The 25,658-nt window shown below is 42.5% G+C and overlaps 1 protein-coding gene across 1 annotated transcript; it reads right to left on the bottom strand.

Annotated features, from left to right (window-relative positions):
• Window positions 1-2,559: 2,559 nt before the first annotated feature.
• Window positions 2,560-19,763, bottom strand: morn4 (MORN repeat containing 4). The gene is made up of 5 exons (XM_063071386.1): window positions 19,653-19,763; window positions 14,156-14,230; window positions 11,268-11,382; window positions 9,614-9,723; window positions 2,560-8,067 (listed from the first exon to the last, which is right to left on the bottom strand). Exons 2-5 carry the CDS (start codon window positions 14,220-14,222, stop codon window positions 7,919-7,921), a joined length of 441 nt encoding a protein of 146 aa, XP_062927456.1. The 5' UTR covers window positions 14,223-14,230; window positions 19,653-19,763; the 3' UTR covers window positions 2,560-7,918.
• Window positions 19,764-25,658: the final 5,895 nt, after the last annotated feature.

Here is a 25,658-nt window from a genome sequence, read left to right on the forward strand (position 1 = left end):
GGTCTGCAGGCCATTACTTCCTACAAAACACAACCTAAAGGGAGAATAAAACTATAGCTATGAGGACCGTGTGACCCTGTGAGCTCTGTCTTGGAGGACGGAGACAAGTGTCTTTCAAGAGGGTGAACCCTCACAAGGTGGTAGGCCCCGATGGTGTACCTGGTAGAACTCTGAAAACCTGAGTCAATCAGCTGGCGGGGGTATTCAAAGACATTTTCAATCTCTCATTGCCACAGTCATTAGTTCCCACCTGCAGATACAATAGTCTTTTAAGAGTTTCTTAGTTAGGTACGTGGAGCGTAGAAAAATAGAGGGCTATGCGGTAGGGAAATTCTAGGCAGTTTCTAGAGTGCGTTACATGGTCGGCACAACATTGTGGGCCGAAGGGCCTGTAATGTGCTGTAGATTTCTATGTTTCTATGCTTCAAAAGGGCAAAAATCATACCAGTGCCCAGGAAGAGCTGCTTTAATGACTATTGTCCAATAGCACTCACATCTACGGTGATGAAGTGTATTGAGAGGTTGGTCCTGCTAGAATTAACTCGTCTCAGAAATTTGCCTATTGTCACAGTCGGTCTACAGCGGACACAATCTCATTAGCTCTCCACATGGCCTCGGATCACATGCACAATACAAATACCCAAGTCATGGTGCTGTTTATTGATTACAGCTCAGCAGTTAACACAATCATTCCTCCGGATAACATTGAAAAGCTCCAGAACCTGGGCCTTTGTACCTCCCTCTGCAACTGGATCCTCAACTTTCTAACAGGAAGACCACAATCTGTGCCAATTGAAAATAACATCTGCACCTCGCTGACAATCAACACTGGCACACCTCAGGGCCGTGTGCATTGCCCACTGCTCTACTCTCGCTACAACCATGACTGTTGGTTAGACATAGCTCAAACACCATCTATAAATTTGCTGACAATACAACTATTGTTGGTAGAATTTCAAATGGTGATGGAAGGGCATACAGGAGCAAGATATATCAGCCGGTTGAGTGGAATCACAGCAATAATCTTGCAATGTCAGTAAGACTAAAGAATTGACTGTGGACTTCAGAAAGAGTAAGCCAAGGGAACACACACCAGTCCTCATAGAGGGATCAGAAGTGGAAAGAGTGAGCTTCAAGTTCCTGGGTGTCAGATCAATGAGGATCTAACCTGGACCCAAAGTTTTGAGACAGCTACAAAGATGGCACAACAACAGCTATGCTTCATTAGGAGTTTGAGGAGATTTGATGTACCATGGAGAGCATTCTAACCAGCTGCATTACCATCTGTATTGGGGAGAGGGCGCTACTGCATAGGCTCAAAGTAAGCTGCAGGAAAGTTGTAAACTTAGTCAGCTCCATCATGGGCACTAGCTTCTGTAATATCAAGGACATATTCAAGGAGCAAAGCTGCAAAATGCAGTGTTCATCCTTAAGGATCCCCATCACCCAGGTCATGCTTTGTTCTCATTGCTATCATCAGGAAGGAGGTACAGAAGCCTGAAGGCGCACAATCAATGATCGAGGAACAGCTTCTTCCCCTCTGCCATTCGATTTCTGAATAGACATTGAAACCATGAACACTACCTACTTTTTATTTTTGCACTACTTATTTAATTTACACACATATATAAATATATCCACCATAGTTCATTTTTTTTCTATTATTATTTATTGCATTGTACCGTAGCCACAAAGTCAACAAATTTTATGGCGTATCCCAAGCACCTGCTCCCTAGTAATAGCAACTTCTGCCCCCTGACACTCTTGAACCTCCAGTATACTGCTAGTCTTCCACGTATGCACTGATGTAAATATTTATTCAGTTTGTATGCCATTTCCTTGTCCCCCAATACTACCAGCATCATTTTTCAGCAGTCCAATATCTACTCTCGCTTCTCTTTTACACTTTATATCTGCAAAAGAAGTATCCTCTTTGGTATTGTTGGCAAGCATACCTTTATATTTCATCTATTTCCCCCCTTATGGCTTTCTTTTAAAATTGTCTGCTTTTGGGTTTTTAAGTTTCACAATCCTCTAACTTGTCAATAAGTTTTGTTCTATTATGTGCCATTTCTTTTGCTTTTATGTTGGCTTTGACTTCCCTGTCAGCACGGTCACTTCATCCTGCCTTTACATCTTCTTTGGGATGTATCCATCCTGCACCTTCCAAATTGCTCCCAGAAACTCCAGCCATTACTGCTCTGCTGTCATCCTGCTAATGTCCCCTTCCAATCAACTTGGTCAGCTACTCTCTCATGCCTCTGTAATTCCCTTAATTCCACTGTAATACTGACACATCTGACTTTAGCTTCTCCCTCTCAAATTATAGGGTGAATTCCATCACTGGCTCCTGAGGATTCCTTTACCTTAAGCTCCCTAATCAAATCTGGTTCATTACACGACCCAATCTAGAATAAATTCTCTCTCAGGGGGAAATAGCAACAATACTTCTGGTGGTTTCATTTCATCCAATTGTAAAATCTAAACAAATTACATTAGCATCTCTCATCTATTGAAGAATAAAGTTCACATGCACAAAAGATTGGCAAAAAAGTAATTAACAGAGCCCATATTTATTGCATTATTTGAACACACCAGTTTGTAATCACAACAAATATTTAATCGCACTTGAAAAATAAGACCTATAAAAAAAGGCAGCCCATGAAAGAATGTGACATTAATACATTTCCATGATTTAATTGTCTCTCAATAGTTAAATGTGCAATAAAATCCCAATCTCTTCACAGATACTGAAGGTGTATAAATGAATAGTCAAGTAATAAGAAAGCACCATGTTTCACCATGACCGACAGTTTTCTAAGTTTTGATTTAATTTGACAGTCATGGTTAATAAGTCTCCCTGCTTGTTTTACATCACATTGGAACACCAGGATTAAAGCAGCAATTGCAAACATTAAAAGGAATCCAGCCCTTTTAGAACAATATATTAAAAAATCAAGCAGGTTGCTACAGCTTATGGCAGCAACATAATTGTTAGGGGAATTTTGCAATTCTGGTTAAGTTATAAAGGTGAAGACAGAATGAGATAGTAAAAAGGAAAGATGCTTAGCTGTTTGGGGGTTACAAGTTATAGGCACAATCAGAGACAGACAAATAATTTGAAAGACTGATTGATGACAGTGCAAGATACTGAGCACATGAAGATAGAAAGAAAAGGTGATCGGAATTTGGTGAGAGAGTCACAGTTAAATCTGGTAGAAAGATTACTGGAAATGACAGAGTTAAAAACTACCTAATTCAGGAAGGTACTGAGAGCAATTGCAGAACCCCAAGACTAAAACAACTGGGGTCATCCAATTCAAGAGGACAGCATGGATCAAGACCAAAAGATCTGCCAACAGAGATAAAGAATACATATACAGCAAACGTTATCACTCAAGTTTGAGTCACATTCTACCAGTAAGGTTTAGCTAATGATCTGAACAGTGTTTTATATTGGCTCCATTTTCCATTACATTAATAAGTCACTCATAGGGCTACCACAAAGGTACCTTCTACCATTTTGAGAGCCCATGATACAATAAGAGTGGAGCTTTAGACCAAACACACCAATCACTAATGAGTTAACAACAGACCCAGACAAGAGGTGAAGAAATCCCAGTGTAGACCTTTTGGAACCCATTATTACCCAGATCATTCCATCTACACTGCATTCACCACAAATTATACTTTAAAACCACTCGCATAACATCTTCAAATAATGCTCTGGGAGAAATTTACCTAATCTAAAACATTCAGTCCCAGATTTTACACTTCACTGCATCGAAAGGCGAAACAAAAAAGGCACAGGAAGCAGCAGCAGCAAAAAAAAAGTTAATTGAAATTAGCGCTTTGTTCAACGTTTATCAAATTCACATTTAAAAGAAGCCTGCTTCATAAAGCTGCCGCTAGCTGATTTACATTCGAGAGAAGGTGCTCTTTTAATATTACCTCTCACTTGCACATATCCCTGCCCAGTAGAATAACGTACTAATTGGCATTCTCATAGTTAAGGCAACTGACTCCCTTTAAAACTTAAATTGGCGCCAATACCAGCCCCTCCTTCAGATCACAGCCCCTTCCAGACTGATGATCAGGCTGGCTCCACCCTCCAATGCAAGTGTTTCTCTGCAACAGGATAGATGAGTTATCGGGTAGACTGGCTTCCAGAGGCCTGATCCATTGATAAGGAGGCAATAGTTTGAATCCCATCACAGTAGCTGCTGAGTTTAAATTGATTAAATAAATCTGGAAACAAAGTTTGGTCTCTGTAATGGCAGCCGCAAAACCACTGGTTTTGTAAAAATCAATCTGATTTATTGGCTGCAACAGGGAATGATCCTTTACCAGGTCCATCTGAAGGTCAATCCAGACCCATCAAACATGGTCAATCTTATCTTGTCTCCCTGGATCTAAAACACAGCAAATGCAGACTGTATTTCAAATTCTTTCTTCACTTGGAATATGGGACAGTAAATAGACAAGGGGGGGGGGAGTGCAGTACAGGATATTATGATAAAAATGAGCAATCAGACTCTAGTCAATAACATATCCAAGACAGTGCAATCACAGCAATGGACTCACATCTCTTTCTCCCCCCAGTCCTTTACAGAAATATCCCATGGCAAGGGAAATGGTTCAATCTACAAAGCCTAACTTTATGCAGCTCAGTCCACATCACAGGTATGGAATAGCAGCCCAACTGATGGTCCACTGCTAATTAAAGTGAATTTTTTCCTTACAAAAATTATTGATAAAGCCAGTTACATCATTACTTACAGACACAGAAAATACAGTCAACCTGCCTCTGAAGGCAAAACAATCATTAGTGTTTCAGGCTGGAGTGTTGTCAGAACACAATACTGAAGGCTTCCCATTCAACTTGGTCTGGTTTGAGTCTTTTCCAGTGGATATCTTCTGTGGCCCTGGAGTGGGTGAATTCTCAACGGGTCCCTTGGAGGTAAACTGCAACTCCATTTTTAACACAGGGTGTCTCCAGGTTACAAACACCCATCTTGTGGAGATCCATACATATTAATGAGCTCCCATAATATTAAATGCAAAAATGTCTTACATACATACATAGATAAAGATATACATCTTTCCTATGAATGGCAGAATAGTTTCCCCTCTCTCTGCACTTCTGTTAATTGTTATCAATCTTGCAGTTTTTGATGCCATTCATTACAATACCGTGGAGGTATAGTTACCATATTAGGTGATCTCTGTGCATTTTCCAAGATGGAGGAAGTGGATTTACAAGATGTCTGAAAAAGCAGATGTTCATTACCCAGGAGTGGCCTGTGACTCCATCAGGGTAGGCATGAATTGCCAGTACGATTGCCTATAGCTTGATACCTCTGGGTAAATAGCAAATGATGAATCTCTGACTAGAGACCTGGGTAAATAGCCATTGTGAATCACTGTGGCTAGAGACCTCTGAGTAAATAGTTCTTGTCATTCACTATGGTGGGAGATCACTGGGTAAATAGGCAGAGTGATTCTCTGTGGCTGGAGACCTTTGGGCAAGTGGCCGTTGTGATTTTCTGTGGCTACAGCTCTCTGGGTAAATGGCCAGAGTGATTCTCTGTGGCAGGAGACCTCTGGATAAAAGGCCATTGTGATTTTCTGTGGCTAGAGACCTGGGTAAATGGTCAGTGTGATTCTCCTTTATCAATACTGCATATTTTAAGGAAAATATTTAGCATCACACAAAAGCTGGAGCTTTACAGCACTGCTCAAATACTGCAATAAATTGAAAGTGTATGCCCACGACAACACTTGAACACTGCAAGACTAACCTTTGATTTTACACCAGGCTGGGTCCAAATTTCAGTCGGTTCCAGCAAGCTGCGCCAAAGATACTTGAATCTTGGCTATCGTTCCAATGCTGAGGTAATATATGACAGTAAAACAATTAACCGCAAGGACAATGTAACCTGACACTTTAGCGCAACGGCAGGGTTCAATTCTGTCATTGTCTGTAAGGAGTTTGTACATTCTCCCCATGACCATGTGGGTTTTGTCTGGATGCTCCAGTTTCCTCCCACATTCCAAAGACGGATGGGTTAGTAGGTTAATTGGTCACACAGGTGTAATTGGGCAGCGTGGGCTCACTGGGCCGGAAGGACTAGTTACTGTGCTGTCTCTCTAAATAAAATCAAAATTCTTACAATGGAGAGGGGTGTATGGGGGCAAGTTCTGCTGGAATGCAGGTAGTGATGCTGTGAGGGGAAACTGATCAGACAGTTTCTAAGCCAGAAGTGCTATGCTTGGAACCTTTGCCCACTTCCCAGCAGAGATTGGAGTGGGGCGGATTAGAAAGTAGTAACTGGATTTGGTGTAAAGGGCTATGTATGTATCAAGTTATGGAGAAGTGGGGTGGGAGGTTGGATGAAAGTGAAGAGACACACACACACCCCCCCCTCCCTAAAGCCTCAAAGGAAGGGTTATTGAATGAGATATAGGCAAAATATATCTAGAGACACCAGGAAGAAAACTGGGGTTATGAAAGGCAAGTTCACAAGCATGCAGGACCAGGCTGATAAACACAAGTGATTCTGCAAATGCTGGAAATCTGAGCAAGACACACAGAACATTGGAGGAGCTCAGCAGGTCAGGCAACATCCATAGAGGGGAATATACAGTCAATGTTTCAGGCTGAGACTCTTTATCAGGATTGAATATGGCTTTGCATACAAAGGACATTGATGAGGGGGTGGAGAAAGCCAGTACAACAGCTAATAGCTGGCCTGAAGGGGTGACTAACACTGGAACACACCTCCTACCAAGCCCTGAAGTCAGATCAACAGTCCTTTTTGCCTAGGTTATTTGGTTTGGTACCTGTGAAGCCAGATGCTGAAAAGATCTGCTTTATAGGGCTGCTGTCTAAATGTTTAAATCTTAAATAAAACACAGAGCCATAAACACCAATTTTTCACTTGAACAGTGATGATAAAGGTTCATTTTAAGCTGAGGTGTGCAAAATTCTGTGAGACCTTGACAGAGTGGGGAGGTCAATGACAGAAGCAAAGTGTTATGGAAATTGATGGGAATTCTTCCACTTCGTGTGGTGTTGGGGGAAAAGTCACAGCATGAAAGGCTGATAAGAGATAGGATCCCTTATTAAACTTAAAACACACTTAGATTAACATATAATTTGCTATAACCCATAATGATCAATGATCTACTGGAAATTTCCATTATTCCTTTACTCTGTTTCCCCAAGGTTCCACTGTATACATATTTCCAGTGGCCACTTTATTAAGTACTTCCTGGACCTAATAAAGTGGCCACTGAATTTATGTTCATAGTCTTTTCCCCTGCAGCCCACCCACTTCAATGTTTGATGTGTCGTGCATTGAGAAATGTTCTGATGCAGGCATAACATTCAATGTCGTCGAGCTGACGGAAGCTTGTGTGAATTGGTCCAGGTACTGGATACAGCATGGGCACAGAACAGATTTGAAGAAACTTATCAAATCACTATTTCTCACTCCAGACCTCATCCTCCATACCAGCTCTGGGCTGTAATTATTACCATGCTCAGATCCAGGTGAGGGAGATGGGAGATGGAGCACAAGACACCCTCAACAGTGTCCCGAAAGCATTAAATAAAAAAACACAGACCTCCGATAGGTTGGGAGGGAGGGGTGGTTTTCATCTGGCACCTTCCCTAGAATAGCAGCTCAGAGTTATTGAGGCCATCACATGCAATCACTGCGATGCTCATTGCCAGCTGTGCTGCCCGCTGAACTCTAATCAAAGTTGGTGGGATGATCAGTGGACCGGGGGGGTGGGGGTGGGGGTTGGTAAAAGAAGAGCACAGCATTGCCACAACTCAACTCAAACCCAGTCTTGCAGCTTTCTCCCATATCGCAGGGCAAGCACAAGACGGATGTAACGCATGGAGAAGCAGTCAAAGGGAGAGACCCCGTGCACTTTTTGCGCTTGCCTGCGCTCTCTGAATCACGGCTTGGCACTTCTCCCGTTTGGACAGCTTGTTGTTCTCAAAAATGCCCTCATTTCTTGGGTGACCGTGAGACCCGTCAGGGAACATTAGCAGCCCTAGGAGAGAAAGATAAACATCCAACTTAAGATTAGAAATACAGGTGGAAGGTTTGGGTAAGACACTGCTGTTTTACAAGGGCATTCAGCTCAATAAATCTGCCCCGTCATTCTGTGACTGGGATCCATCCCCAACAGTGCAACCCTAACGCGGGGGAGCACAGTAATGTAGCAGTTAGTGTAATGCTGTTACCGGACTAGTGAACTGGGTTCAACTTCACAGGTGTCTGTAAGGAGTTTGAACACTCTCTCCGTGACTGCCTGGGTTTCCTCTGGGTACTCCGGTTCTTCTCAAAGGCGCAGGGTTAATTGGTTGCATGGGTGTAATTGGGTGGCAGTTTCTTGTTAGGCCTGTAAAACCTGTTACCATGCTGTAGCTCCAAATACAATTAAAATAGCTAATAAAAAGCTATTGATCTCAAACTTAAAATGAACAAACATTTATCATTTTTTTACAAATATACAAATTATCAGCAGTGGCACACTCAGCCTGTGTTACTACCCAACAAGATCACTGCCAATCCCTTCCTACCCGCCTATTTCTGTGGCACCTCTTGTCAAATAGAAAGGGACCTATTCACACCTGCTTTGTATCCTGTTAGCCAGTCAACACTAATTCCTCAATGCTGTTCCCCTCACTTTGAGCTTTGTGTGAGAGAATTCCATCGTCCATCACTTTACAATATCCCAACTGACGTTAGCTTGATCTCAAGTTGTTATTCCTCTCCATGCCTTGTGGCAACCTTGCTGTTTCTTTAGCATTTTGTCTGTTTTTTTAAAAATGGCACCGTGTTACTAGCTTAATGCTCAACCCAGCACAGATGGAAAGCATGCAAGGAGCTGACTGGATTCAAACCCAGGACCACTCACCTCAAAGTCCGGTACTGATGCCACTACACCACCGGCTGGCTGTTGACCTCAAGTACTTGCCTCCTTATTTCAAAATCCATCTGCTCTCCCTCCTCTCCATCCTTAAGAGCCACAGCACAGAAACAGGCCCTATGGCCCAACTCACCTACATTGAGCAAAATGCCCACCTAAGCTAGTCCCATTTGCCCATGTTGGGCCCATATCTCTTAAAACATTTCCTATCCTGTACTTATTCAAATGTTATTGTGCCTGCCTCAACCACTTCCTCTGGCAGCTCGTTCCACATACTGAAGGCTTTCTGTGTAAAAAAAAAAGTTGCCCTTCATATCTCTTTAAAATCTTTCCTCTCTCACCTTAAATTTACATCCCCTTGTTTAGGGCTCACCTTCGAAGGGAGGAAAATACTGTTATCATTGTGACATGGTGGTGTAGTGGTAAATGTGATACTTTACAGTGATAGCAATCAGGGTTCAATTCCTGCACTATCTGTAAGGAGTTTGTACATTCTCCCCATGATCACATGGGTTTCCTCCCACATTCCAAAGACGCACGAGTTAGGGTTAGTAAGTTGTCTGCAAGCTACCTTGACACCAGAAGCATGGGCAACATTTACAGCCTGCCCCCAACACACTTGTGATGCAAACAAGGCATTTTTGATGTGCATGTCACTCTTTACCATATCCTTCCACACGTCCATTTTTGAACTCTCCTTCAAACTTCATCCCATCACATCGAGTGAAGACTCCAACTCCTTGAAATTTTCCTTGGACAAACTCCCCCTCATATCTGAGGACAGACAGAAGCAACAACAGTTTTAGTGTGCAGGGGGGTGGAGAGCACATTTCCTCAGTACCCCTTCACTGTCAGCTACAGCCAGTCACTTTAGGTACCTCATTCCCCTTTCCTCTCGCTCAGCCCACATACACACTTGCCTCTCCCCACCAACCTTCATTCAGCCCGCGGAAATTACTGCGCAGGAGGAGGAGGCCATTTAACCCAACAAAACCACACTGTTGCTTATACACAAATCATTTGATGTCCAGACCGTGATCTTTTGTAGACGTCTCAAGATACTTGTTAAAAATCTACCTCTTTCACCAGTGCTAATATCTCTTTGGTTTATTGTCAGACTTGGTTTAATAACTATTTCCTAAGAGCATCTGCATGTCCAATATTGCATTTTAAACAAATGCATTTGATTAATTATGCCCCACACAAGCCAAAATTATTCCATCAACATTGCAGTGATCTGCATCTCTAATTCAACAAGTAACTGAGGAACATGAGGAGGATAAATATAGAAATGTACATTAGTTTTTAAAGACACTTTTCTGAAAGAATATTAAAGCTATGGCTGCTACTGAGAAAAGGCAGCAGGGGATTTTTCACTGTTTCAGCCAATATTTATCCCCTCAAGCAATACTGGCACCACCCAGGATATGCCCACTTCTTATTACTCCCATCAGAGAGGAGGTACAGGACCTGAAGACCCACACTCAACATTTTAGGAACAGCTTCTTCCCCTCTGCCATCAGATTTCTGAATGGTCCATGAATCCATGAGTACTACCTCACTATTCCTCTTTCGCACTTTTTAAAATTTTAATTTATAGTAATTTCTTTACATCTTGCACTGTACTGCTGCCACAAAACACCAAATTTCATGTCATACGTCAGTGATAATATACATGATTTTGATTCCGGTTTCAATATTCATACTGACATTTATGTATTTATGCACATTTTTATTCCATATCTGCACTTTAACCTCTAACTGTAATTTTTTTTATGTTTTGGGCAGATGAGTCTAATCAGCTATGATTGGCTGCTCACTCTGATCTCAAACCTCCGCTGCCTTGCAGCATGGGGAAGGCTTCGGGAGCAAATCCCAAAGAAAAATCCAGAGCTGGAGTCCCTAAGTTATTGAGTTCAACGCTGATGGGCAACTCCTGCGACACTGCTAGTGCCAAACTATATCGGTCTCTGCCGTTCCTTTGGATTTATCATCTGCGAGGAGGGTGGAGCCTACTGGATGGGCAACAACTTGCTCTCGATATCGTACCGCCCTGACTTGCATATTGTAAGTAGCTACAGCTATGGTCTACCCAAGCAATGGAAGGCCTCAGCACTGTTGAATGTTGTGTTTTGTTGCATGTCGTGCTCTGACTAACGCACCGCAGCAAATTGCTAACTCTTGTAGGTGTATATGGCGAATAAAGTTGATCCCTGATCACTATTTGAGGGAACTTGTGTTAGCTTCCATTTGATTGATTCATAACAGTGGCCAAGCATGAGGGTCTCAAACACAGGCATCTTGGACTCGTGTCTTACCTTGAGCCGTCTGCGAAGACCAGTGTTCCGCGGCCACTGAACAGGCCATTTTCAAACTGACCAGTGTAATTGCTGCCATCTGCGAACCTCAGCTGCCCGATCCCCTGTCTTCGACCTGGCACAACAGAGGAAAAAGGTCACAGTTCAGAAAGTACACCATGCAGGTGAATCACCACACAGCCCAGGGAGTTCCTACCTTCAGTTCTCAGTCCTGGGGTCTATCAATCAGCCTTTGAACCTTGAAGGGCTGACATAGGTGGCTCTCCCAGAGACTTCCCAAGGTCTCTATGGCCAACTTCAGGTTAGGAGAGAGTAATGGTTGGAGTTCTAGCAACTCAAAGCTCAACACTGTCTAGGCAAAATCAGTCACTTGATTGGGATCCCACACATTTTACTGCCCGCTGCAGCACTGAGGCATGGTAACTACAGTTAGCACAATGTCTTATAATGCCAGTGATCCAGTTTTAATTTCCACCATTGTCTATAGGGAGTTCGTACACTCTCACCATGACCACGTGGGTTTCCTCCAGGTGCTCCCGTTTCCCCAACGTTCCAAAGACATACTGGTTAGGGATAGTAAGTTGTGGGCATGTTACGTTGGTGCTGGAAGTATAGCGATACTAACAGGCTGCCCCAGCACAACCTTGAACTGCATTGACACAAACAATGTATATCACTGTACGTTCCAATGTACATGTAACAAATAAAGATAAAATAATTTTTCCAAGCTTTCAATCACGCAAACTAGTACCTCATTTGGTGTCAAATTTATATCAAAACACTCCTATTGAGTACTTTTGGATGGCCACAAGCAAAACCTAAATTCACCGGTTTGGACAGGTCCCACTAGAAACCACACAGCCCAGCAACACTTCATCTCCAGATGCCTCCTTTAGAAAGCCACGTATACTCAGGAAAGCCAGTTATTTCGTCAACTGTTACATAACATCTACTGTACTTTACACACCGAGTTGCCACACCTACCTATAGCATTCCACTGATAACTCAGCAGTTGCACTCACTGCTGAGTCAGAACTCTGGCAGTTGAAACCTCTTTCCAGATTGCTGAGCACAAGCTCTAGGCTGACTCTCCTATTGTAGCACCCACCCACAAGAACATTACCTTAACAGGGGAGATGGTTATAGAGAGATACATCAAACACAGAACATTACAGCATTGGCTGTTCACGCAATCTATGTCTTGTATTACCTTGTACACATCCATCAAGTCAACTCTCCTCCTCCTTCGCTCCAAAGAGGAAAGCTCTAGGTCACTCACCTATCTTCATGACACATGATCACTAATCTAGTTACAGCACAAAAATGGACCATCGCTCCACAGTGTCCAGGCACAGCATCAAACACCAATCCCACATTAATTCCTTTTTAACTCCTCCACATGCTCATCAACTCTCAACAGATTCTACCATTAATCTACACATAGGGGCCATTCACAGTGGCCAGTTAACCCACCTGCAGACCTTTGAGGCTTGGGAGGAGATCAGAAGTCGTCCACTTGATCATAGGGAAAATGTGCAAACTCCACTGAGGTAGCTTGTGAGGTCAGAATTGAACCTGGTGCTACGTGGCAGATACGCTCAGCAAAAGCCTCAATCAATCCTCAGATGAATGGAAATTCTGATTCTGTTATTCCAAAAAAAAAGGGAGTTGTCCCAGATACCCTCAATATTTATACCTTACCTTACAGATCGGTAGCATTCTGGTTAGCACAACGCTTTACAGTACCAGCGATCCAAGTTCATTTCCTGCCGTGTCTATAAGGAGTTAGTACGTTCTCCCCGTGACTGTGCGGGTTTCCTCCGCAGTGGTCCAGTTTCCTCCCACAGTCCAAAGACTTACCAATTGGCAGGTTAATTGGTTATTGTAAGTTGACTCGTGATTAGGCTGGGGTTAAATCAGGGGTTGCTGGGCAGCAAGGCTCGAAGGGCCGGAAGAACTACTCCATGCTGTATCTCAATACAAACAAATTCACCTGGGAATTACTGCATTACTGCTTACAGTGCTCGGTGTGTACAGTTTGGTTCTTATGATTCCCATGATACAACAACTGCCTTTGAGACATACGAAAAGGTATTATATCGATAAACGTCATCGCCGTCATTTTCTATGGTGAGGAATAAACAGTTAACATTTCAGGAAAACATTCTTCATCAGGAGATTCTTCATACACTAGCTGTTTACCACCCTCCATAGATGTTGCCTGACTTGCTGAGTTCTTCCAGCATTTTCTGTGTGTTACTTTGGATTTCTAGCATCTGCAAAATCTCTTGTGTTTATGAGTGGATTAACTTATTCGAGGCATTGTTTTTCCACCTCCAACTTCGCTTTTGATGTGATCTAATTTGGAAAAGTCAGTGAAGAAATCTTGGATGTCTAAACTATACCATTTTCTGTTCCTGGATCGCTTCTCTGTGCATCTTATAATTACACTTTTAAAAAAAAAGTGTGCTGCTTTGTAATTGTGTGAGTGTGTGGGAGGGAGGAACTGAACTTGTTTTGCCGTTGTTGTTCAGTTGCTTGTTGTGTTCTGGGTTGTTCTGCTGAGCATTGACAGCATGCTGTGTTGTCACCTGAATGCGTGGCTGTCTTTAGGTTGATTGGTTGTTGACACAAATGACACATTTCACTATATGTTTTGATATACAGGTGATAAATAAATGATTTGGAATCATTATAGCTTATTACCTCCCTATCCTTCACTATTGCTCAATGTCCCTTTCACCTGTGAAGATCCTCACTGGTCTGATGTAGGTGCAGTAAGGAGGTGTCCTCGTTGATGGGAGTCCAGTGCAGACAACAGTAAGTTATGAGACACCCAGTCTGATTTGCAAGCCACAGTGTAATCAACCACAGAGAGAATGAGTTACCTTCCTTCCACTCGCCATGATACTCCTCACCACTGGAATATGTGAAGCTTCCTTTGATCAGCGTCATGCTCTGATCTGCTCAAAACACAACAGTTATTCCAGTGAGTAAATGGCAACAGATGTGCAGTTATTTTTACTCCCATACAACGGAGAAAATTTACCACTCAGGAAGAAGATACTAATCCTGCCGTAGAAAGATGCGAGCTGGATAGTAGTAATGGTGCTTCACCTGGCTTGAGAATTGGATGGAACATTTAAAATAAAAAACACTCCAGATCAGAATCGGAAACCTATCTTGTGAAAATTTGCTGTTTTGTGGCAGAAGTATTGTGCAATACATAGAAATTACTACAAAATACAGTAAGAATATAGTAAAGGCATCCGTTAGTCTTGCGAGACCATGGACCTGCGCCTGGAAAGTCTTCACTCTCCAGGGCGCAGGCCTGGGCAAGGTTGTATGGAAGACCGGCAGTTGTCCACGCTGCACATCTCCCCTCTCCATGACACCAATGTTGTCCAAGGGAAGGGCATTAGGACCCATACAGCTTGGCACCAGTGTCGTCACAGAGCAATGTGTGATTAAGTGCCTTGCTCAAGGACACAACACGTTCCCTCAGCTGGGGCTCAAACTCATGACCTTCAGGTCACTAGTCCAATGCCTTAACCACTTGGCCACGTGCCCACTAAGTAAGAATATATAAACAAAATAAATAAGTAGTGCAAAAAAAGAGAAATATAGTGTCCGTGAACTGTTCAGAACTCTGATGGCACAGGGGACAAATATTGAGTGTGACTCTTCAAGCTCCTGTACCTCCTTCTTGACGGTAGTAACGAGAAGAGGACATGCCCTGGATGGCAAGGATCCTTCATGATGGATTTGGATTTGGATTTAGACCTTCCTGAGGTATCACTTTTTGAAGCTCCTTGATGAGGAGGAGGCTAGTGCCCATGACAGTGCTAGCTGACTTTATAAGCCTTTGCAGCTTTTTCCAATCCTGTGTATTGGTACCAGACAATAATGCAACCAGGCTGAATGCTCTCAACAGTAGACATGTATAGAAATTTGCTAGAGTCTTTGGTGAAATTTCTCAGACTCCTAATCAGCAAACCGTCTTGTTATTTCTTTGTAATTAATTCACTGGCAAGACCAAAGTTCACTACCATTTATTATTTGCCCTGGGCACTATGTGTGTGACATACAGAACATTCCAGAGTGTAGAGGGACAAGGTTAGCTTCACAGCTTTGCATCCTCCTCCATACATACAGTTTCGATCTCTACATTTCTCCAACTTCACCCCAAGGATTCTACATTACCTTCACCTTTCGCTTCCTGGGCTTAAAACCTGACAACTTTGCCATCTCCTTGACAAAATTATTGTACCTGATCCATTGTTTCCTTTGACATGATGTTTATATTCTAATCCTCTGATTTACGGCATGCTGGCATAGTAATTAGCATAACACTTTACAGAGCCAGTGACTGGGGTAACTGGTGCTCCAGTTACCTCCCACATTATATAGATGTACAGGTTAGGGTTAATAAGCGTGGGCATCTAACATTGGTGCTGGAAGCATGGGGAAACTTGTGGGCTTCCCTCACACATCATCGTACTGTATTGGTTTTTGACGCAAACAATGCATTTCACTGTATGTTTCGATGATTCAATGCATACAGGACAAATAAATCTAATCTTTAACTTTAAAAACCTTTCAGATTTTAGCAAAGACCCAAGGGCTTGTATCTGTGCTGTATTTCACTATGATTGTGACCTCATCAACTTCACCACACTAGGTTGGTGAAGTTCCAGTTTCTTTTCAAACCACACCAAGCTTTCTAGAGTATCGCTATGGGAATTTAATAAACCTCTGGATTAATAGCCGAGTAATATAATTAGTGCTGGTTACATACAAAAACAATCAGCAGTATAATCAGTTTTGTACAACAGAGAAAGAACAAAAAAAAACACAACATTCAAGGCCAAAGTCATCCAATGATCTCACAGTGGGGAAGTGGAGGGATCTACAGATTGGAAAATGGGACAAAGGATGGGATCAGAAATGGAAAGGGTGAGCTATTTCAAGTTCCTTTGTGTCAACATCTCTGAGGATCTATTCTGGGCCCAACATAATGATGCAGTTATAAAGAAGGCACACAAGGCACCACAGCAGCTACATTTCAATAGGAGGTTGAGGTTCTTCTCATTGCTACCGTCAGACTTCTATACCTCCTCCCTGAAGGCACACACTCAACGATTCAGAAATAGTTTCTTTCCTTCTGTCGTCAGATTCTGAATGGACACTGAACCCTTGAACACTACCTCACTACTTCTTTTGTTCCCTTTTTGCACTACTTACTGAACTTAAAAAATATACTCACACACTTCTTATTGTAATTTATAGTTTTTATTAATACATGTTACAATGTACTGGTGCCACAAAACAACAAATTTCACAACATATGCCAGTGATAGTAAACCTGATTCTAAATAAAAAAAACATAGAACAGTACAGCAGAGCACAGGAAAAGGCTCTTCAGCCCACAATTTCTACCAAACCAATCAAATGGCCAACTAAGCTAATCCCTTCTGCCTACACAATGTCCATATCCTTTGATATCCTAAGAACTTAGACAATCACAACACGAGAGATTCTGCGGACGCTGAAAATCCTGAGTGACAAACACAAAATGCTGGAGGAATTCAGTAGGTCAGGAGACATCCATGGGAAGAAATAAACATTTCAGACCAAGAGTCGTCATCAGGACTCACCACACATGATAGAATATTACACAAATGACAGTGAAATTAAATAGCGCAGTTCCACTAAGTGTCACTTGAGGGAGCTTTTATCTCTAACACTCAGTAAAAGACTCTGAAACAATGGCTCATGAAGCACCCTCATATCCTTGAAACATTCCAAATGCCATGTAGTCACTATGAGATGTGGCCAACAATCTCAAAGAAAACAATCAGAATATATCATTTCATTTTCCCTAAGGAAGTTCGTAATCTGGTAGAAAAACAAGAAATGCAAGAGATAGCAAGGCAGGCAGCATCTGTGGAGAAACAGTGTTAATTGTTTCAGGTCAATTACCCTCCCACATGATCTGTTGTTGGTGTGGATAAAGTGAGGTTGGAACACAAGATTTAAGTTCATGTTCAGGATTAGGAGTACAAGGTCGAGCAATAGCTTTATCACCTTGCTTACTGAGCAAAGCATTGTCATTAATGACCACTGAGCAGCCTCCAGAGTGCTCGCTGACCATCTCATCGATGCACCACAGCAGACCACTGAGGGTCATTCTGACATGCACATCACAGAAAACAACCACTGTGCTGAACAGGCCATCTATGCTTCATGCTTTGCATTATTGTGTCACAGGGCTGTGTATACAATGATCTGATCTTCTTCAAGAATCATCTCGGGGCCCTCCTGTAGAAAGCAACTCTCCTCAAGGCGTGGAAAGGTTATCCAGATCTGTTTGCCTATTGGATAACAGACTGGACTAGCAAGGTCTCAGCTAACATACCAGCCCAACTTACTCAAACAATATTCACCAAACCACAACTTTGAACAACAGAGAAATAATCTGATCTGTACTGAGATGGAGAGAGAGAGGATACTCTGCTAATCCTGTCTGTTTGTAAATAAGATCCTGTTCCACATTATATGATGCATAAGTGTGGATTAGAAGATCTCCAAAGCAGAGAATGCACTAAAGCACCTTGCTAAAGCTTTCGTTGACAGTCTATTGCCTATGACCTCGTGTCCTGAAGGTGAAGGATACAAGGAACATGGGACTATCACTTGTATGTTCTCAATGTAGCAAGTATCACCCTGACTTGGTGATTTATCACCATTAGTGGGTCAAAAATCCAAAACTATCTACCCAAGAGCACTGTCATTGTGCCTTCCACCGTGGTTCAAGAAGGGGGCTGCAGCTAATGAAGGTCTTTATTTCTGATGCCAATTCCCAATTTACTAGTTCTGCAACAATTTTCACATTAAAAGGCATTTATCCTCAAAGTTGGTGATTAAACACATTCATTTTCAAGATCGAGGAGGTGTACTTCTCCCCCTTGAGACATAGATTATACAACAGAGTAGCTTTCAGAGGACATTTTAAAAGACCCAACTATATTGCTGGAGGTTTAGAGTCACATCCTGGCAAAAATGGCAACTTTCCTCTAATGAATTCCAGACACCCACCACTGTCAGTGTAAAACAATCTGCCCTGCGCATCTCCTTTGAAATACTGCCCCCCCCAACTTAAATGCTAGCCTTCAAGTATTAGATCTCACTTTAAGTTAGTATTAGAGGGCATGCATTTAAGGCCAGATCTAGTACTAACATTAGTTCCTTCCATCAAAGCCAAAGAACTCCATGGCAAGCAAAGCAGATATTGTTTAAAGTCCACCACAGTGTTTCAGCAGCTGTGAGAAAGTCCCCACTTCAACCAGGCAGAGGTGCAATCCAAAGGGTCATACAACACTGAAAAAGGCCCTTCAGCTCACAACATCCATGCTGACATTTTGGTCCATCTATACTCATTCCATTTGCCTACATTAGGAGAGTATCCTTCTATACCTTCCCTATTGAAGAGAGAAAAAAACAAGGTGCTGGAGAACATGAAACACTCCTGATGAAGGGTATTGTCCCAAAGTGCTCTTCGTCCAATTTCCTCCAGAGATGCTGCCTGACTGTTGAAAATTAATCTCTAAGTAGCAGATGGTAACATATATGTACTATGATAATAAATTTACTTTGAACTTTGACCTGGAGTTCCTCCAGTATCTTGTGTGTTAATCCAGATACCCAGCATTCACAAAATCTCCTGTATCTTCAAGATGCTGGAAGAGTTTAGCAGATCAGAAAATTCAAGATTGTTTAATGTCATTTCCAGTACACAAGTGCAAAGGAGAACGAAATAATTGTCACTCCGGATCTGGTGCAGCATGCAATAAAAGACACAATAACAGTAAACACAATATGTAAGATAGCTTATATACATAGATTGACTGTATGTCGATTAAGTGATGCTAGGCATAGCAGTACATAGGTGACTGACAAGAAACGATAAAATTGTGGTGGAAATGGACCGTCACATCTTGTTTTCCAGCGTCCGCACTCTCTTGTGCCGCCTGTCTAACCGCTATTCGCCTGCTATCCTGGATTTTTTGGGCAGTGCAGGTCACAGGTGCTGTCAGGGTCACTGCAACCTGCTCTTTCAAGCTATCCTAGACTGACGATAGCTAACATCATTTATCGCCACCCTGGTAACACTTCATTCCCAAGAATGGCCGAGTACTACGATTCTTTATAAAGAAGGCGCATGCATAAGATTAATAAACACATTAGTCTTTTGCGGTTAGAACTGACAAGACGAGCACATCTTCAATGGTTCCCCATCCCCCCAATGACATTTTACATTTAGACAATACAAGATTACAACGCACAAACTAAGAGTATCAGTTTTATTCCAAGGTGCATACTTACGTCGATGCACCGAGTAGCCTCTGAATATTGCAGGGATTCAGCCTTAAATTGATGACTATTAAGCTCCCAGACCCTGCCTGAGTCAGACATGTCCCCTTCACAGGCAGCGCAACCCCCAACAAGCCACACCTTCATTGGTTCGCTCCTTAGCTCTGTTACCCGTGGCAACCACCTTGGATACCAAGGGTGATGCCGCAGTCTGCCATCTTTATGAGGGGCAAGGAAAAATAAATTATTTTAAAAATAAAAAGAAGACATTACAATATAGAAATAAAATATGAAAAATTGCACCTTAAGAGGTAAATTTGTTCTATTAAAATATTAATTTCCTGGAAAGATCGTAGTTCATGGCTTTCTTTTAATGCCCCGCAGATGCCATGCTTCTGTGTGGCATATGAAGCCAGATATCATTTGTTATCAATTTTTTGACTTTGTTTTGCTAAAGGAAGGTTATTAGGGTGATTTTCCTGGACTTTATACACATTCTCCACCCTAATCTCTTCAAACTAGACTGATGTCTAATTTGAGGTATATTTATTGAGAGAGCCTTCGTCCTTTAGAAGGGGGGAGTTATGAGACCAAAAGACATAGGAGAAGAATTAAGCCATTCGGCCCATCGAGTCTGCTCTGCCATTCCATCATAGCTTATTATCCCCCTCAACCCATTCTCCCAATAACCAATAACCGCTGGGTCCCATACTAATCAAGAGCCTATGAAACTCTGGAAGTTTAATTGATCGCTGAGCTTGGCAAAGTGTTTGCAGTTGTTCAGCTCCAGTTGAGAAACCATTATCAGGGTGGAGTTGAGGGTGTTGTCTCCTCGGAATGCCAGTTTATATACTCCTCTAGGGTGGAGATTGATAAGACGTCGTGATCAGGTTGACTGGTGCAAAGTATTAGAAACAGTTTAGCAGTAGAAGATTCTGATTGGCAGCTTTAAAGGAGGTCCATTGGAAGTGTTTGCTTTGCTGTCCAGATCCTGAGATTCCTAGTGATTCGTTGATTGTTGACTTTGTTGTTTCTCTTCTCTCTGTAAAGGTTCATAAACCGGATCTATGTTGATGTGTTTGTTGATGGATCCTTCTGTAAAGAACTACACCGAGAAATTCTCATTCTTTTCTTGTTCTTGTTCGAGTCAAGACTCCGGCTGTCGTCCGTTTGAAATGGTATCCTTCTTTGTCTTCGTCAGCCGATTCTAGCGAGAGTTGGCCGTGCCCTCTGCTCACTCGCTAATGCTCAAGCAGTCTGGTCAATAGTTTTCTTCCTGTTTGACCAATGTAGTGCGTGTTGCAGTCACATCACTGGATTTTGTAGATAATATTTGTTTTATCAGTCATATTTTGTGCTTTGAGTTTTGATAGGTTCTTCCTCAAAGTTGCAGCCGGTTTGTGAGCAACTGTGATGCCGTGTTGCTGAAGCAGTCTTGCTGTCATTTTCCAGATGTTCTTTATGTAAGGCAATGCAATTCCACATAAGTGCCAAGAGGGAGATCAGTGGGGAGGGAAGAATGGACAAGAGAGTTGTGTAGGGAGCGATCCCTGCGGAAAGCGGTGCTTGTTGGTGGGATCCCGTTGGAGATAGCAGAAGTTATGGAGAATTATGTGCTGGACGTGAAGGCTGGAGGGGTGGTGGTGAGTACAAGAGAAACCCTATCCCTTTTGGGGTGGCAGGAGGATGGGGGTGAGGGCAGACATGCACGAAATGGAAACGATGCAGTTGAGGATGATGTTGATAGTGGCTTTCAATAATCAATATTTCTCATTAAGATCCTTTTCATTCTTCTAAACTCCAGCAAGTACAGGCCTAGAGCCATCAAATGCTTCTCATATGTTAACCCTTTCATTCCCAGGATCATTCTTGTGAAACCCCGCTGGACCCTCTCCAATGCCAGCACATTTTTTTTTCTTAGATAAAGGGCCAAAAACTGCTCACAATACTCCGTGCAGTTTGACCAATGCCTTATAAAGTCTTGTTTTTGTATTCTAGTCCTCTCAAAATGAATGCTAACATTGCACTTGCCTTCCTTACTACCAATTCACCTGCAAGTTAACCTTTGGGGAATCCTGCATGAGTACTCCCAAGTTGCTTTACGCCTCTGATTTTTTAATTTCTCCCCATTTAGAAAATAGTTCAGTGCTTTATTCCTTCGGCCAAGGTGCATGACCATGTACATACCTACATTATGTTCCGTCTGCTACCTCTTTGCCCATACTCCAAGCTGTCTAAGTCCTTCTGCAGACACACTGCTTCCACAACACTAATTGTCCCTTCACCTATCTTCATATCTCCGCAACACTGGGCACAAAACCATCAATTCCTTTATCCAAATCATTGACATAAATCGTGAAAAGAAGCTGTCCCAACACCGGCCCACCACTAATCACTTACAGCCAACCAGAAAAGGCTCCTTTTATTCCCAGTCTTTGCCTCATGCCAGTTAGCCAATCTTCTATCCGTGCTAGTCCCTATCCTGTAATATCATGGGCTCTTATCTTGTTAAGCAGCCTCATGTGCAGCACCTTGTTAAAGGCCTTTTGAAAATCCAAATAAACAACATCCACTGGCTCTCCTTTGTCTATCCTGCCTACTATTTCCTCAAAGAATTCCAACAGTATTATCAGGTAAGATTTCCCCTTGAGAAAATCATGTTGGTTTGGCCTATTTCATCATGTGCTTCCAGATACCCCGAAACCCTGTCCTTAATAATAGACTCCAACATCTTTCCAACCACTGAAGTCAGGCCAACTGGCCTGTAAATTTCCTTCTTAAAGAGCAGAGTGACATTTGCAATTTTCCAGTCCTCTGGAACCATTCTGGAATCTGGTGATTCTTGAAAGATCATTACTATTGTCTCTACAATCTCTTCAGTTACCTGTCTCAGAACCCTGGGTTTAGTCCCTCTGTTCCAGGTGACTTATCTACTTTGACACTCACTTATGACCCCGACACTCGTGCATTTCAGGCCTTCTGCTAGTGTCTTCCACAATGAAGGTTGACACAAAATGCTTATTAAGTTCATCTGCCATTTCTTTGTCCCCCATTACTACTTCCCCAGCATAAGTTTCCAGTGGTCCAATATCAACTCTCATCTGTCTCTTTTACTTTTTATATATCTTTATATATCTGCAAAAACATTTTGTATCCTCTTTTATATTTTCATCTACCATGCTATTCCACGCCATTACTTTGGGAAGTCTGACCACCTGGCTGTACTTCTACTCCCTGAGTATAGGCAGAGACTGAAGACTGCAGCACCAGTAGTGAGGACCAAGAAGATATGGACAAGAGAAGCACAGGGGCACTGACGGGACTGCTTTGAATTGATGGTCTGGACTGTATTCAGTGATTCATCTTTGAACCTGGATGAGTGTGCTGCAGTTGTTACTGACTTCATTAAAACCTGTGTGGATGAGTGTGTGCCTACAAAGACTTACTGTACATTCCCAAACCAAAAGCCGTGGATGAACCAGGAGGTACGTCGTCTGCCGCGGCATTCAAGTCTGGTGACCCGGGCCTTTCCAGAAAACCAGGTATGATTTGCAGAGGGCTATTTCAAGGACAAAGAGACAATTTCGAATGAGGTTGGATGGCAACTTTGGCAGGGTTTGCAAGACATTACTTCCTACAAAGCAAAACCTAATAACATGAGTGGCAGTGATGCTTCACTACCAGATGAACTCAATGCCTTCTATGCCCGCTTTGAAAGAGAGAACACAACTACAGCTGTGAAGATCCCTGCTGCACCTGATGACCCTGTGATCTCTGTCTCAGAGGCTGATGTTAGGCTGTCTTTAAAGAGGGGGAGCCTTTGCAAGGCGGGAGGTCCCGATGCAGTACCTGGGAAGGCTCTGAAAACCTATGCCAGCTAACTAGTAGGAGTATTCAAGGACATTTTCTACCTCTCACTGCTAAGAGTGGAAGTTCCCATTTGCTTCAAAAAGGCAACAATTATACCAGAGCTTAAGAATAATAATATGAACTGCCTTAATGACTATCGCCCAGTAGCACTCACATCTACTGTGATGAAATGCTTTGAGAGGTTGGTCATGACTAGACTGAACTCCTGCCTCAGCAAGGACCTGGACCCATTGCAATTTGCCTATTGCTAAAATAGGTCAACGGCAGGTGCAATCTGAATGGCTCTCCACACGGCTTTAGACCACCTGGACAACACAAACACCTACGTCAGGATGCTGTTCATCAACTATAGCTCAGCATTTAATGCCATCATTCCCACAATCCTGATTGAGAAGTTGCAGAGCCTGGGCCTCTGTACCTCCCTCTGCAATTGGATCCTCGACTTCCTAACCGGAAGACCACAATCTGTGCGGATTGGTGATAACATCTCCGCCTCGCAGACAATCAACACTGGCGCACCTCAGGGGTGTGTGCTTAGCCCACTGCTCTACTCTCTATATACATATGACTGTGTGGCTAGGCATAGCTCAAGTACCATCTATAAATTTGCTGATGATACAACCATTGTTGGTAGAATCTCAGGTGGTGACAAGAGGGCGTACAGGAGTGAGATATGCCAACTAGTGGAGTGGTGTCGCAGCAACAACCTGGCACTCAACGTCAGTAAGACGAAAGAGCTGATTGTGGATTTCAGGAAGGGTAAGACGAAGGAACACATACCAATCCTCATGGAGGGATAAGGAGTGGAGAGAGTGAGCAGTTTCAAGTTCCTGGGTGTCAAGATCTCTGAGGATCTAACCTGGTCCCAACATATCGATGTAGTTATAAAGAAGGCAAAGACAGCAGCTATACTTTATTAGGAGTTTGAAGAGATTTGGCACATCAACAAATACACTCAAAAACTTCTATAGTTGTACCGTGGAGAGCATTCTGACAGGCTGCATCACTGTCTGGTATGGGGGGGCTACTGCACAGGACCGAAAGAAGCTGCAGAGACTTGTAAATCTAGTCAGCTCCATCTTGGGTACTAGCCTACAAAGTACCCAGGACATACTTAGGGAGCAGTGTCTCAGAAAGGCAGCATCCATTATTAAGGACCCCAGCACCCAGGACATGCCCTTTTCTCACTGTTACCATCAGGTGGGAGGTACAGAAGTCTGAAGGCAGACACTCAGTGATTCAAGAACAGCTTCTTCCCCTCTGCCATCTGATTCCTAATTGGACATTGAACCCGTGAACACTACCTCACTAATTTATTTATTTATTTATTTTATTTTGGCACTGCTTTTTAAATATAACTTGTATACAGTATTCCTGTTTTTTGGATGTTTTTTAATCTAATCAGTATACGTATACTATAATTGATTTACTTATTTATTATTGTTATTTTTTAAAGTTTTATTTATTTATTTTTCTTCTATATTATGTATTACATTGAACCGCTGCTGCTAAGTTAACAAATTTCACGGCACATGCCCGTGATAATAAACCTGATTCTCATTCTGTTTTTTTTTTATCTCTTTATGGCATTTTGGTTGCCTTCTGTTGATTTTGAAAAGATTCCTAATCCTCTGCCTACTTACTAACTTTTCTCTATTATATGCCCTCTCTTTGGCTTTTCTCTTGGCTTTGACTTTTCTTGTCAGCCCCGGTTGCATCAACCCACTTTTTGATACTTCTTCTTTGGGAAGTATCTATATTGCGCCTTCCGAATTCCCTCCGGAAACTCCAGCCGGTGCTGTTCTCCCATCATCCCTGCTAGAGTCCCGTTCCAGTCTCCTCTGGCCAGCTCCTCTCTCATGCATCTGTAATCCCTTTACTCCACTGTAATACTGATACATCTGACTTTAGCTTCTCCTTCAAAAGCTCAATGGTTCAAAGTATGTATAAATTAGAGAACTTTGAGATTCATCTGCCACAAAGCAAGAAACCCAAAAGAACCCAATTTTTAAAAAAGACCAACACCCAATGTGCAGAGAGAGGGAAAAAAGACACAAATTGTGCAAACAGTAAAAGGAAGCAACAGCGTTCAGAACAAGAGTGAGCCTGTAGACTAGAAGCCTGGAGCAGGTGTAGGCCCATAGCCTC

This window comes from Mobula hypostoma, chromosome 19 (assembly GCF_963921235.1).
Source record: "Mobula hypostoma chromosome 19, sMobHyp1.1, whole genome shotgun sequence".
Classification (NCBI taxonomy): domain Eukaryota; kingdom Metazoa; phylum Chordata; class Chondrichthyes; order Myliobatiformes; family Myliobatidae; genus Mobula; species Mobula hypostoma.